At 45.7% G+C, this 14,728-nt stretch overlaps 1 protein-coding gene across 1 annotated transcript; it reads left to right on the top strand.

Moving 5' to 3' along the window:
• The first annotated feature begins 11,275 nt into the window (after nucleotides 1-11,275).
• On the top strand, nucleotides 11,276-12,380 carry LOC125232904. Its single transcript, XM_048138738.1, has 4 exons — nucleotides 11,276-11,398; nucleotides 11,481-11,582; nucleotides 11,661-11,778; nucleotides 11,860-12,380. Exons 1-4 carry the CDS (start codon nucleotides 11,312-11,314, stop codon nucleotides 12,348-12,350), a joined length of 798 nt encoding a protein of 265 aa, XP_047994695.1. The 5' UTR covers nucleotides 11,276-11,311; the 3' UTR covers nucleotides 12,351-12,380.
• Nucleotides 12,381-14,728: the final 2,348 nt, after the last annotated feature.

The raw sequence follows: 14,728 nt of genomic DNA, 5'->3' as shown, positions 1-14,728 counted from the left end.
GTTAAGGATGATTTTATTATTTAGTGAATAAACTATGTTTCATTTACATATTTTTTTGATTCAATCTCTTAAATCTTCACCTGTTTAGTTCTTCACTATTTAGTTCGATAAAATTTATCGCATCAGTGCATCCCTATCGCTCATATAAATAGTGTGACATGGACGGCCCTTGTATTGTTTTATTTAAATATTATAAGGTTTATTTTAACATTAAGACTAAACTAGCTGACTGTTTGTTTGGAGGGAATCATTTAGGGTAGGTAATAGTTTCCTAAATAATAGGGTACAGTTCAGTACACTCCCGTGCCCCCAGATACATAATTATGTGAGGTATGTTAATTGTGAATCTTGCTATTAAAAAAATTTTAAAACAGGTAAATGCTTTTATTATTTTTGTAATTTATCCAACTCCTGTCCTTACCGACCCATAAGCGGCAACCCACACTCAGGCGACGCACGTCGTAAGACGCGGTTTTTTTTAAATTACACTCGGGCGGCGCGTCGCTGGCGTCCGTTCCGCGTCTTACGACGTGCGTCGCCTCGCCTGTGTGTAGATAGTCCCTTAGATGACAATTAAAATCAAAACAATTAGAATATAAGTACCTCAAAACGTTAAAATGGCACATATCGCCACTACTTTTAAAAAAACTTGTATCTTCGTCTGTCAATGAAAAGAAAATTGTAGTAAGTATGTATGGAATGCATATAGACTTACTGCGTTTTAACTTTGAGGAGCAGCGTGAGATACTAGATTTTTTCAAAGTAGTGGGTAGGTTTTATTTTATTCGCGACCCGCGATCTGTCACGCATGCGCAGAGGCGCCACTGGCGCGCCGGCGCACCGTTCCTTGCGCGCATGCGCGGGATACCCTTTTCTATCTCTTTCTTTCATGTAAATATTATCTCTTTCTCTCTTGATTCAAAATTGTATATAAACAAGCGTTTTGTAAATAAAAATTCATTCCCTTCTGTACATACAACCTGGAGTTTTACTACAATACCCTAATGGCCTAACCTTCGCCATAAAACTAATAAGTTCAGTAACTTTTTTTTATGATAGTGGGATTAGCCTGTATTTCTGTAACACCAGGGGCGGCTCACTTCCGCGATTCTATCGTCGCGCTACAAGTACAAGTAATCAGGAGTGGCGCGCGTTCCCGCGGAACGCACGTTCGCAATTTCTATTGTTACTTTATGTCGCGAGTCTTTCTTAAGGTTCATATGCGATGTCCGCGTGTGGAATGGCTAATAAAGCTTAGTTAAATGGATATCACGAATAAAATAGGACAATCTTACACAGACTTACTATTGATTAAGTCCCACGGAAAATTTCAATAAGGCTTGTGATGTTGGGACTTAAACAATAATATAATAGATAGGTACTGTATATATACCTAGAAAGTACCTATCTACCCAAGACTTGAATATAATAGTATATTTATTTTTATCCGAGTATTAATTCGTTTTAATCAATAGGCAACCCTATCGTCCGACGCTGCGCACGTGCGGCTCGTTTCTTTGTTAGATTTTGTAGGCATTTAAAAAGGCGGCATTTCGTGAACATCAAAGCAGTGGGCCTTCTGTACTTGTAGTATTATATATTCTATGGTAACACATATATGCGATGGTGTCAATTGGCCCAAAATCGAATAGGTATAACATTTGAGAGTTAGGGGCGTGGCTATATGAGGACGAGTGGTGGGGGTAAATAGCTTCTATAAATACAATCGTAATCATAAATTTGCACACATTTCTCTCTGACGTGTCAGACAGACAGTTTCAGTTGCAGATCATAATCGATAGTTCAATTTCTTTGAAAAATGTCTTCTGATATAATTCAAACGCGTAACACAGTGCCCCGTAAGCGGGGAAGACCCGCAGGAAGAGGTCGAGTTTCTCTTACTTTAGTAAGTTTTCACTATTTTATTTTTAATCTTTATTAATATGTGTATATATTATACTTAATGTGATTTTCTATATTTGTTACAGTATGAAAAACGAGCTCTCAATGCGTCGTATGAGAAGGAGAGAAGAGCTGCTATGAACGAAGCTCTAGAAAATTTGGCGAAAGAGGCCGGTGTGCAGAGTACTGTAAGTGTCTATTTGTTTTTTGTTGTCTTATTTTTTTTTGTATTTTTGATTTTCTAATAATTCTTGTGTTTGTTTCAGTTGTCTGTTCCGGACCTGCTAGCGGAGGTCTCGACGCTTCTACAAAAGTCGATGAAGCGCGACAAATACTGGGACGCTGAGAGACTGCGGAAAGCCAATGAGGACCTGGAATCTGAAAGTAAGTTGCCCCGCTAATGAAATAGTTTACTAAACTTAGTGTTTTCACTTAGCATTGTTCTCATGTTTTTTTCTTCCACAGTAGAAATGTTGGAGTACTGTTTTCCGACGGAAACAGAGCCTAAGAGGACATGTCCAACGAAGAGAAAAGTTGCTGATTGTGGCTGGCCGAGTCCTCCCAGCAAGCGGGTCTCGACAAGTCCATCTCAGGAGCCTGTGCCGGTTTCGACATGTCAGCGAGTGCTGCCACGACTAGTTCGGCGCGCTTCTGCACCGGACACGGGTTCCCAGCAATCCCAGCTACAGACACGCCAAGAAGAGTCCTATGCTTTCCCGTTGGCTTGTGTGGAGGAACATCTTTCACCACATTTCCCCGAAGGCGTTGGATTTTCATCTTTGGATTCTGCGCCGTCTCCAGTATACTGCAGCATTGTGGAGCCAAGTGCGAAGAATGAAAACCTGGCTGAGGTGGCCAATTTTGGTACTATAGATGCAACTGCAGGTGCACGGGTCTCCTTGAGTCAGTTCGACTTTTGGGCGACGGAAGAAGACATCGTCTCGCTTTATTTTTAAGTTGTAATTAGTATAGGATGTAAAGTTAATAGTTAAGGATGATTTTATTATTTAGTGAATAAACTATGTTTCATTTACATATTTTTTTGATTCAATCTCTTAAATCTTCACCTGTTTAGTTCTTCACTATTTAGTTCGATAAAATTTATCGCATCAGTGCATCCCTATCGCTCATATAAATAGTGTGACATGGACGGCCCTTGTATGGTTTTATTTAAATATTATAAGGTTTATTTTAACATTAAGACTAAACTAGCTGACTGTTTGTTTGGAGGGAATCATTTAGGGTAGGTAATAGTTTCCTAAATAATAGGGTACAGTTCAGTACACTCCCGTGCCCCCAGATACATAATTATGTGAGGTATGTTAATTGTGAATCTTGCTATTAAAAAAATTTTAAAACAGGTAAATGCTTTTATTATTTTTGTAATTTATCCAACTCCTGTCCTTACCGACCCATAAGCGGCAACCCACACTCAGGCGACGCACGTCGTAAGACGCGGTTTTTTTTTAAATTACACTCGGGCGGCGCGTCGCTGGCGTCCGTTCCGCGTCTTACGACGTGCGTCGCCTCGCCTGTGTGTAGATAGTCCCTTAGATGACAATTAAAATCAAAACAATTAGAATATAAGTACCTCAAAACGTTAAAATGGCACATATCGCCACTACTTTTAAAAAACTTGTATCTTCGTCTGTCAATGAAAAGAAAATTGTAGTAAGTATGTATGGAATGCATATAGACTTACTGCGTTTTAACTTTGAGGAGCAGCGTGAGATACTAGATTTTTTCAAAGTAGTGACGATATTTGGGATTTGATCGAGATAGTTGTCATGCGAATCTTTATCAAAATACTACTTTGAATGGAAATATCTACTTAGAATAATGAACCTAAATATCAAGTTCAAAACAATTTTCCTAGAAATTCTTTATAAAGTTCTACTTTTGTGATTTTTTTCATATTTTTTAAACATATGGTTCAAAACTTAGAGGGGGGACGCACTTTTTTTCCTCTAGGAGCGATTATTTGGTATATCTTTTGAGTATTATATATGTGCGGGTATTTTATAAGTATTAGTGCAATTACTTTGATATTTGGCAGGTAGCTTCTTATTATTATTTTGTTATCAGAAGAATGTGCAAGCGCAGATTACCTCCACTGTTGATAACGGGTGGGGGCGTAGCTTGCAGCGATAACGCGATGCTATTGGGCGAGATAAAAAGGGAAAGTTGCATAATTTAGTTATTATTAATAGTTATTCATTGCCACAGGTAGGCAGACAGACTTGTCAAACCTAAAAGTTATTATTATATAACACTCCGTCGGTTTTGCATCGGAAGTTGAAAACAAGAAACTTCCTTCAAAACTATAATAAAACTGTGGGGATACACATAATATACATATACATAGATTGACATGTGTAGTGCAGTCCTTGAAACAGTACTGTTCTGACAAGAACAGTGATGTTAGTTATCGATTGTGAAACATTGAAGTTTGCTCTGAGAAGAGCATTTTTTGGATTGCCCTGAAAAGGACAGTTTATCATCGTCCTGACAAGGACAAGACATTCATCGGAGCCTGCAGCATCCTCGTCGTGTCTTCATCTTCAGCGGAGAAACACGCAGCGGAGCGAGGCACGGCGCGCGACGACGCGATGCGCACTCCACGGCAGCCGGCGGCGAAAAGGATTCGCGCCCGGAGGTCAATCGGTTTTATTTTATTCGCGACCCGCGATCTGTCACGCATGCGCAGAGGCGCCACTGGCGCGCCGGCGCACCGTTCCTTGCGCGCATGCGCGGGATACCCTTTTCTATCTCTTTCTTTCATGTAAATATTATCTCTTTCTCTCTTGATTCAAAATTGTATATAAACAAGCGTTTTGTAAATAAAAATTCATTCAGCATTCAGCTTCTCCACATCCAGGGGATCAAGGTGGAGGCATGGAGGGGGAAGAAGGGGCCCCCTCAGTGCCACAACTGCCAAGGCTTTGGCCACTCCTCACATGGCTGCCATCGAGAACTCGCCTGCGTCCGCTGCGCCGAGCCCCATCTGGCGAACCAATGCACCAGACCCCGCGACCAGAAGGCAACCTGCAAAAACTGCGGGGGCCCACATCCAGGCAACCACCGAAACTGCCCAGCCTACAAAAAGGCCTTCAGGATGTGGAAGGCCGGGAAGACTGCCCTCCTGGCCCCTCTACGCCCGGGCCCCGCCACCAGAGCTTCGGTTCCTACCACCACAGTGGAAGAAACAGCACCATCCTCATTGATGGCCCCAGCCAACCCCCCCGCCCAAAGGGGGGCACCAGCAGCACAACCAACAGCAGCTGCCACAAAACAGAAAAATAAAAAAAAGAAGAAGAAGACTTCTCCGACTGAAGCCCCCACTGCCAAGCCAGGCCCAGCCCAGCAGGCCAAGCAAACCCCTGCACTGGCCACCACCACCTCACCGCCTACCGCCATGCCCGAGCTCGCCGCAATAGTGGCTCAGCTCGCGAAAGTGGCACAGGCGCTCACAGATGCCCTCGCCAACTCCAAATCGCCATAATTGCGCACCTACGCGTGATACACTGGAACGCGCACGGGCTAAAGTCCAAGATAGGACTTTTACGCCATTTCGTCTCGGCGCAGAACGTGGACGTAATGCTGCTGAGCGAAACCTTCCTGCGCGCTGACGCCCCTCTGAAGATCCCAGGCTACGCCGTATACCGAAAGGAGGAGGAGACACAGAACGGCCAAGCGTACCGGGGACTGGCAGTACTAGTTCGAGATCCATCATCCACCAGCCGGTGGAATTCCAGCCCCTCGACTCCCTTTACGCCCTGGGAGTCGACATTAGAGTCACGGGCCACGATCTTCGACTGTACGCTATCTACAGACCAGGTGGCCCTCCGCGTCACCTCCAACGAGACCTGCTGAAGCTTCTAAGTCCCCCAATGCCGATCCTCCTGGCGGGGACTGGAACGCCAAGCACACGGCATGGCACGCGTCGAGGCAGTGCTCCGCTGGCCGTGTCATCTACAATGCAGCAGTGGACCACAACTTCGAGGTGTCTGGACCCGAAGAACCGTCACACTACGACGCGCACGGGGCCGACATCATAGACTTTGCGGTCTACAAGGACATCACGGCCACCATCCGTCAAGAGGCCCTCCCTGACCTGCCTTCGGACCACCGCCCGATCCTGCTAACACTGGAGGACCTCCCCATCAAAATCAGCTCACGACCAAGACGCCGCATCTGCTGGGAGACCTACGTCCAAGCCCTGGAGGGGAAACCCCAGACCATGGCAGTCTCCTCAGCAGAAGAAGTGGAAACCGCAACCATAGCAATCACCACCGGCATCCAGGACGCACTTAACACCGCAGCGCACACCACCCGGCGAAGCAGGAGAATATCTCCCCTACCTCAAAGGGTGCTGGACCTCATCAAGCGCAAACACGTCCTGAGAAGAAGATGGCAGGTGACCAGATGCCCTACACTCAAAGCCGAACTGAACGCCCTGGTGAAGAGAGTACAGAACGAGCTAATCGACCACGCAGCAACGAGCTGGGAGGATCACATTGCGTCCATAGACGGTGATGTTCCCTCCATTCACCGTCTATGCCGTCAACTCGGCGCGACGCAAGACCCGATTCGCCCACTCAAGGACTCCCAAGGGCACCTAAAATACAAGGCGGAAGATAGGGCGGAAATCTTCGCCGAATGCCTAAGCCGCCAGTTCCAGCCTAACCCAGCAAGCAACCACCAACACGTCGCAGAGGTCAACGAACACTTGGAGAGATACTTCCAGCAGCCGCTGGCAGCAGAAGACAACCCGGTCTTCTTCACCCCCGGCCAAGTGCAGCGAGCTCTCCACCGTTGCAACCCCAAGAAAGCCCCGGGCCCCGACGAGATCCCAAACACGGCGCTCAGAAACCTGCCGCAACACACAGTTGTGGCGGTGACGCGCCTGTTTAACGGGATCATGCGCTCGGCCACTTCCCGACCCCGTGGAAACTTGGTCGGGTCATAATGCTCCCAAAACCTGGAAAGGAAAGAGGAAGACCGGAGAGCTATCGTCCGATCACCCTGCTGAGCACCCTCTCCAAAGTGTTCGAGAGACTCTTACTGGGAAAACTCCAGCCCTACGTAGAGCCTCGCCCAGAACAATTCGGCTTCCGGGAAGGGCACTCCACGACGCTTCAGCTGACCAGGGTCATTCACACAATGACTCACGCCAGGAACAAGAAGGAGTTCACCGCAGCCGTATGCCTCGACATGGAGAAGGCCTTCGACAGAGTGTGGCACGAGGGACTTACCTACAAGCTGTCGAAGACCGAAGCACCCAGGCGAATTGTCAAGGTGGTGGCCTCCTTCTTGACAAACCGCCGCTTTCAAGTAGCGGTGGAGGACGCTATCTCGGAGGAGCACCCGATCCACGCGGGAGTTCCGCAGGGCAGCGTACTGTCACCGACCTGCTACGCCCTCTACACCGATGACCTGCCAGTCGAGCCAGGAGTCATGCTGGGCCTCTATGCTGACGACGCGGCACTCTTTGCCACGTCCATGAACCCGAAGCAAGCGGCCAAGAAGATCCAGAGGTCCCTCGACGCACTGCCCGACTGGCTATCCAGGTGGAGGTTGTCGATCAACGTGGGAAAGACCCAGGCACTACTGACTGGAGACTCCAACAAACCGCCACCACGTCTCCGACTCAATGGAGAGAACATAGCATGGGCGCCGAAGATAAAATATCTGGGAGTTAGCATCGACCGGCGCCTATCTATGAAGCCCCACATAGACGAAATCATCAGCCGAGCAAAAACAGCCAGAGCCAAGTTGAAGCCCATATTTCTGAGCAACCTCCCCCGCCGCACGAAGCTGGGGATAGCTAAGACCTATATACGGTCCCGCCTGACGTACGCAGCGCCTGCCTGGTACGCACTAGTATCAGACTCCCAGAAGAAGCGTCTGCGTGCGCAGGAGAATGTGACCCTGCGCCTGATTGTGAAAGCTCCCCGCTACGTGCGGAACGTAGACATCATCCGGGGAGTGCAATGGCAAAACCTGGATGCCTTTATCAGCAGCATGTCCAAGAAGATGTTCGCGAGAGCTGACACATCCCGGCACCCACACCTACAAGGGATCGCGCCCCTACACGCTCGCCCGCCGGAATTCCAGTACCGCTGCCGGCAGCGCCCACTCCCCAGGAGCCTGGTGTTGCCGGAAGAAGAGTACCAGCCATAGTAGGAGAAGAAGAAAAGAAGAAACACAACAAAAAGCCATGACAGGCCACCCCTGGCCTGACAAGGTTAACGCCGCCTGAGTCCTTTTCAAGGACAGCGAAAAGACCCGCCCACTGTCGTGGGCGGCGGAAGAAACCGCCGAAAATCCAAATCCAAGGATGGGAAGGCCACCGATGTCCTAATAAGGCACATCGATGAAGACTCGTTCGTTCGTAAAAATTCATTCCCTTCTGTACATACAACCTGGAGTTTTACTACAATACCCTAATGGCCTAACCTTCGCCATAAAACTAATAAGTTCAGTAACTTTTTTTATGATAGTGGGATTAGCCTGTATTTCTGTAACACCAGGGGCGGCTCACTTCCGCGATTCTATCGTCGCGCTACAAGTACAAGTAATCAGGAGTGGCGCGCGTTCCCGCGGAACGCACGTTCGCAATTTCTATTGTTACTTTATGTCGCGAGTCTTTCTTAAGGTTCATATGCGATGTCCGCGTGTGGAATGGCTAATAAAGCTTAGTTAAATGGATATCACGAATAAAATAGGATAATCTTACACAGACTTACTATTGATTAAGTCCCACGGAAAATTTCAATAAGGCTTGTGATGTTGGGACTTAAACAATAATATAATAGATAGGTACTGTATATATACCTAGAAAGTACCTATCTACCCAAGACTTGAATATAATAGTGTAACGCGAACATTTACCAAAACGTATAAACTCAGTGCAAACAAGCTTAGTTTAACGGGCCGCTACTAGATGGCGCCACCGGTACTGGTTTTCCGAGTGAACTTAGCAAATATTTAAGTGTTCCCGTACTCTTAAAATTCTAAAACCTAGTGCAACATGTGTTAACGGGTGCCTAGAATTTTATAGTAATCATGTCAATACGTACCTCTTAGATAAAATTCCTCAAAATTGTTAGTTTGGCCGTCCGTCAACAGATGGCGCCACGGGTACCAATATTGTGATATTGAACTTCGGTGTTTAAATATTTAAAACATGGAACACGGTTCCCGTAACTTGTATATTTTACTGAAGTAATTAGTAAATGTAAAGATTGTAAATAAGTAAACAAACATGTAAAAAACAAACAACAATGTTAGTACTAAGATCAACTTGTCTGTTACACACAAAGCTCAATAGATGTCGCTGTGCTGTGGCGCATTTCAAAGTTAGTTGTCGCTATTAAGATTTTTCCTGGGATAACGACCTCATGTACTGAACAATGTTTTATTTGTGAATTAGCTAGAGTCAATTGCGCACACATAGTGTACCGTTTGGGACCTTTGTAAAGCCATTTGATTACGTCTACCACGCTCCCCTTTGCGCTCGTCGGTTGTCCTCAAGGACGCTGTACGGCCTTTGGAACCTCGATAGAATAGGTATTTAGCAATTTTAGCATAGTGTTGGCTGAATAAACGCCTAAGACTGCTACACGCCGCCTTTTCCTTCGCTCACGCGCACGCCCCACCCCTCTACGGATTTTCATCCTCTACATCTGGCGCCCAACTCGAGGCCGTGCTGTGACGTCACGAGGTTGATGACTATCGAGACACGAAGAGCGAAGATTTTGCGGGAACAACGTGTAGAAATGGCTGTTAACATGTCAGAAGGACAGTTCCAGCAGCTATTGGAGGCGATCACCAGCGCTGTACGTCCTGCTCCGCTGCCGGTTAAGCATAGCTCCTTCGCGAAGGCAACTTTCTTCTTCGTCGGAAAACGGGATCCAGCCTGCTTGCAACCGTTCCTGACAGTAGCTACGTGTTTCAAACGTCTCAATGACGCAATACGTACTTTGCCTCTACAAGCGACCGCTCGAGAAGCGGTGAAAGTTGAAGTGCTGCTACCAGCCACAACCACTACCTGTACTGCGACAACCGCGACAGCAGCGCCAGCGCCGTCTCCGCCACCGCCCGTCAACACTTGTTATGGGTGCGGTACGCCAGGCGTTGTTAGGAGCAGTTGCCCGAAGTGTGCAGTAGCTAAACACTACGGAACGCACCTACAGTCTTATGGAAGAGGGGGAGACCCAGAGACTACCCCTGTACCAGCAACCGGAAATGAACGCGGACGTGCTCCCACACTGACTACAACTCAACGTCGACTTTCCTGTCACTGCGCCGGGTCGACTGCAGTTCCAGAGGGGGAGACTGTAACGCGAACATTTACCAAAACGTATAAACTCAGTGCAAACAAGCTTAGTTTAACGGGCCGCTACTAGATGGCGCCACCGGTACTGGTTTTCCGAGTGAACTTAGCAAATATTTAAGTGTTCCCGTACTCTTAAAATTCTAAAACCTAGTGCAACATGTGTTAACGGGTGCCTAGAATTTTATAGTAATCATGTCAATACGTACCTCTTAGATAAAATTCCTCAAAATTGTTAGTTTGGCCGTCCGTCAACAGATGGCGCCACGGGTACCAATATTGTGATATTGAACTTCGGTGTTTAAATATTTAAAACATGGAACACGGTTCCCGTAACTTGTATATTTTACTGAAGTAATTAGTAAATGTAAAGATTGTAAATAAGTAAACAAACATGTAAAAAACAAACAACAATGTTAGTACTAAGATCAACTTGTCTGTTACACACAAAGCTCAATAGATGTCGCTGTGCTGTGGCGCATTTCAAAGTTAGTTGTCGCTATTAAGATTTTTCCTGGGATAACGACCTCATGTACTGAACAATGTTTTATTTGAGAATTAGCTAGGAGTCAATTGCGCACACATAGTGTACCGTTTGGGACCTTTGTAAAGCCATTTGATTACGTCTACCACGCTCCCCTTTGCGCTCGTCGGTTGTCCTCAAGGACGCTGTACGGCCAATAGTATATTTATTTTTATCCGAGTATTAATTCGTTTTAATCAATAGGCAACCCTATCGTCCGACGCTGCGCACGTGCGGCTCGTTTCTTTGTTAGATTTTGTAGGCATTTAAAAAGGCGGCATTTCGTGAACATCAAAGCAGTGGGCCTTCTGTACTTGTAGTATTATATATTCTATGGTAACACATATATGCGATGGTGTCAATTGGCCCAAAATCGAATAGGTATAACATTTGAGAGTTAGGGGCGTGGCTATATGAGGACGAGTGGTGGGGGTAAATAGCTTCTATAAATACAATCGTAATCATAAATTTGCACACATTTCTCTCTGACGTGTCAGACAGACAGTTTCAGTTGCAGATCATAATCGATAGTTCAATTTCTTTGAAAAATGTCTTCTGATATAATTCAAACGCGTAACACAGTGCCCCGTAAGCGGGGAAGACCCGCAGGAAGAGGTCGAGTTTCTCTTACTTTAGTAAGTTTTCACTATTTTATTTTTAATCTTTATTAATATGTGTATATATTATACTTAATGTGATTTTCTATATTTGTTACAGTATGAAAAACGAGCTCTCAATGCGTCGTATGAGAAGGAGAGAAGAGCTGCTATGAACGAAGCTCTAGAAAATTTGGCGAAAGAGGCCGGTGTGCAGAGTACTGTAAGTGTCTATTTGTTTTTTGTTGTCTTATTTTTTTTTGTATTTTTGATTTTCTAATAATTCTTGTGTTTGTTTCAGTTGTCTGTTCCGGACCTGCTAGCGGAGGTCTCGACGCTTCTACAAAAGTCGATGAAGCGCGACAAATACTGGGACGCTGAGAGACTGCGGAAAGCCAATGAGGACCTGGAATCTGAAAGTAAGTTGCCCCGCTAATGAAATAGTTTACTAAACTTAGTGTTTTCACTTAGCATTGTTCTCATGTTTTTTTCTTCCACAGTAGAAATGTTGGAGTACTGTTTTCCGACGGAAACAGAGCCTAAGAGGACATGTCCAATGAAGAGAAAAGTTGCTGATTGTGGCTGGCCGAGTCCTCCCAGCAAGCGGGTCTCGACAAGTCCATCTCAGGAGCCTGTGCCGGTTTCGACATGTCAGCGAGTGCTGCCACGACTAGTTCGGCGCGCTTCTGCACCGGACACGGGTTCCCAGCAATCCCAGCTACAGACACGCCAAGAAGAGTCCTATGCTTTCCCGTTGGCTTGTGTGGAGGAACATCTTTCACCACATTTCCCCGAAGGCGTTGGATGTTCATCTTTGGATTCTGCGCCGTCTCCAGTATACTGCAGCATTGTGGAGCCAAGTGCGAAGAATGAAAACCTGGCTGAGGTGGCCAATTTTGGTACTATAGATGCAACTGCAGGTGCACGGGTCTCCTTGAGTCAGTTCGACTTTTGGGCGACGGAAGAAGACATCGTCTCGCTTTATTTTTAAGTTGTAATTAGTATAGGATGTAAAGTTAATAGTTAAGGATGATTTTATTATTTAGTGAATAAACTATGTTTCATTTACATATTTTTTTCATTCAATCTCTTAAATCTTCACCTGTTTAGTTCTTCACTATTTAGTTCGATAAAATTTATCGCATCAGTGCATCCCTATCGCTCATATAAATAGTGTGACATGGACGGCCCTTGTATTGTTTTATTTAAATATTATAAGGTTTATTTTAACATTAAGACTAAACTAGCTGACTGTTTGTTTGGAGGGAATCATTTAGGGTAGGTAATAGTTTCCTAAATAATAGGGTACAGTTCAGTACACTCCCGTGCCCCCAGATACATAATTATGTGAGGTATGTTAATTGTGAATCTTGCTATTAAAAAAATTTTAAAACAGGTAAATGCTTTTATTATTTTTGTAATTTATCCAACTCCTGTCCTTACCGACCCATAAGCGGCAACCCACACTCAGGCGACGCACGTCGTAAGACGCGGTTTTTTTTAAATTACACTCGGGCGGCGCGTCGCTGGCGTCCGTTCCGCGTCTTACGACGTGCGTCGCCTCGCCTGTGTGTAGATAGTCCCTTAGATGACAATTAAAATCAAAACAATTAGAATATAAGTACCTCAAAACGTTAAAATGGCACATATCGCCACTACTTTTAAAAAAACTTGTATCTTCGTCTGTCAATGAAAAGAAAATTGTAGTAAGTATGTATGGAATGCATATAGACTTACTGCGTTTTAACTTTGAGGAGCAGCGTGAGATACTAGATTTTTTCAAAGTAGTGACGATATTTGGGATTTGATCGAGATAGTTGTCATGCGAATCTTTATCAAAATACTACTTTGAATGGAAATATCTACTTAGAATAATGAACCTAAATATCAAGTTCAAAACAATTTTCCTAGAAATTCTTTATAAAGTTCTACTTTTGTGATTTTTTTCATATTTTTTAAACATATGGTTCAAAAGTTAGAGGGGGGACGCACTTTTTTTCCTTTAGGAGCGATTATTTGGTATATCTTTTGAGTATTATATATGCGCGGGTATTTTATAAGTATTAGTGCAATTACTTTGATATTTGGCAGGTAGCTTCTTATTATTATTTTGTTATCAGAAGAATGTGCAAGCGCAGATTACCTCCACTGTTGATAACGGGTGGGGGCGTAGCTTGCAGCGATAACGCGATGCTATTGGGCGAGATAAAAAGGGAAAGTTGCATAATTTAGTTATTATTAATAGTTATTCATTGCCACAGGTAGGCAGACAGACTTGTCAAGCCTAAAAGTTATTATTATATAACACTCCGTCGGTTTTGCATCGGAAGTTGAAAACAAGAAACTTCCTTCAAAACTATAATAAAACTGTGGGGATACACATAATATACATAGATTGACATGTGTAGTGCAGTCCTTGAAACAGTACTGTTCTGACAAGAACAGTGATGTTAGTTATCGATTGTGAAACATTGAAGTTTGCTCTGAGAAGAACAGTTTTGAAGTTGCTCTGAGAAGAGCATTTTTTGGATTGCCCTGAAAAGGACAGTTTATCATCGTCCTGACAAGTACAAGACATTCATCGGAGCCTGCAGCATCCTCGTCGTGTCTTCATCTTCAGCGGAGAAACACGCAGCGGAGCGAGGCACGGCGCGCGACGACGCGATGCGCACTCCACGGCAGCCGGCGGCGAAAAGGATTCGCGAAGCGAATCGTGTTTTCATGTCGACCCCACTCTGGGGGAAGAACTAGGCCTTTCCATCACTCTTTGTGATTTTTGGCGGCGTTGTTTTGCCGCCCGCTACTGCGGGCGCTTCGCTGGTTGCCATCTAGGCGTGGTGTTTTTGGTCAATATTGTTTTATTGACGCGGGTGGAGCGACGATGCCTCCTCTTCGTCGTCCTTGGACATCAGAGACCTGGGTAGCTGGCGGTATCTACCGCGGCTGTCTGGTGGGCGCGCGTGGAGCGGCGCTATGCCCTGAAGGTGGATGTGTGATGAGTGGTCGGCTCGGTGGAACATCCTATCCGTGAGGGTGGTGACGAAGGCGTCCAGGTTTCTCCACTTGAGTCCCTCTTGGATGGAGTTGTTGCGCACGTAGCGGGGGGCCTTGACAATGGTGCGGAGAGCCTGGTTCTCCTGCGCACGCAGTCTCTTTCTGTTGGTTTCAGACGCCAGAGCGTACCAGGCTGGAGCTGCGTACGTCAGGCGGGATCGGACATAGGTCTTGTAGACCCCCAGCTTTGTGCGGCGTGGGAGTCTGCTGGTGAAGATCGGACGGAGTAGGGTTCTTGCCATCTTGGCTCGACGAACCACCTCGTCCACGTGGGGCTTCATGGTGAGTCCTCTATCTATGGTGACGCCCAGGTAT

This window comes from Leguminivora glycinivorella, chromosome 13, assembly GCF_023078275.1.
Source record: "Leguminivora glycinivorella isolate SPB_JAAS2020 chromosome 13, LegGlyc_1.1, whole genome shotgun sequence".
Lineage (NCBI taxonomy): Eukaryota > Metazoa > Arthropoda > Insecta > Lepidoptera > Tortricidae > Leguminivora > Leguminivora glycinivorella.
The sequence above is the reverse complement of the archived record's forward strand: the minus strand, read 5'-3'. Positions and strand labels throughout refer to the sequence as shown.

What these genes read in the sequence shown, in the direction of transcription:
- LOC125232904 (XM_048138738.1), top strand. Translation starts at nt 11,312, where the DNA reads ATGTCTTCTGATATAATTCAAACGCGTAACACAGTGCCCCGTAAGCGG. An exon ending in AGGCCGGTGTGCAGAGTACT is followed by an intron (nt 11,583 to 11,660) that starts GTAAGTGTCTAT and finishes TGTTTGTTTCAG; the next exon opens with TTGTCTGTTCCGGACCTGCT. An exon ending in TGAGGACCTGGAATCTGAAA is followed by an intron (nt 11,779 to 11,859) that starts GTAAGTTGCCCC and finishes TTTCTTCCACAG; the next exon opens with TAGAAATGTTGGAGTACTGT.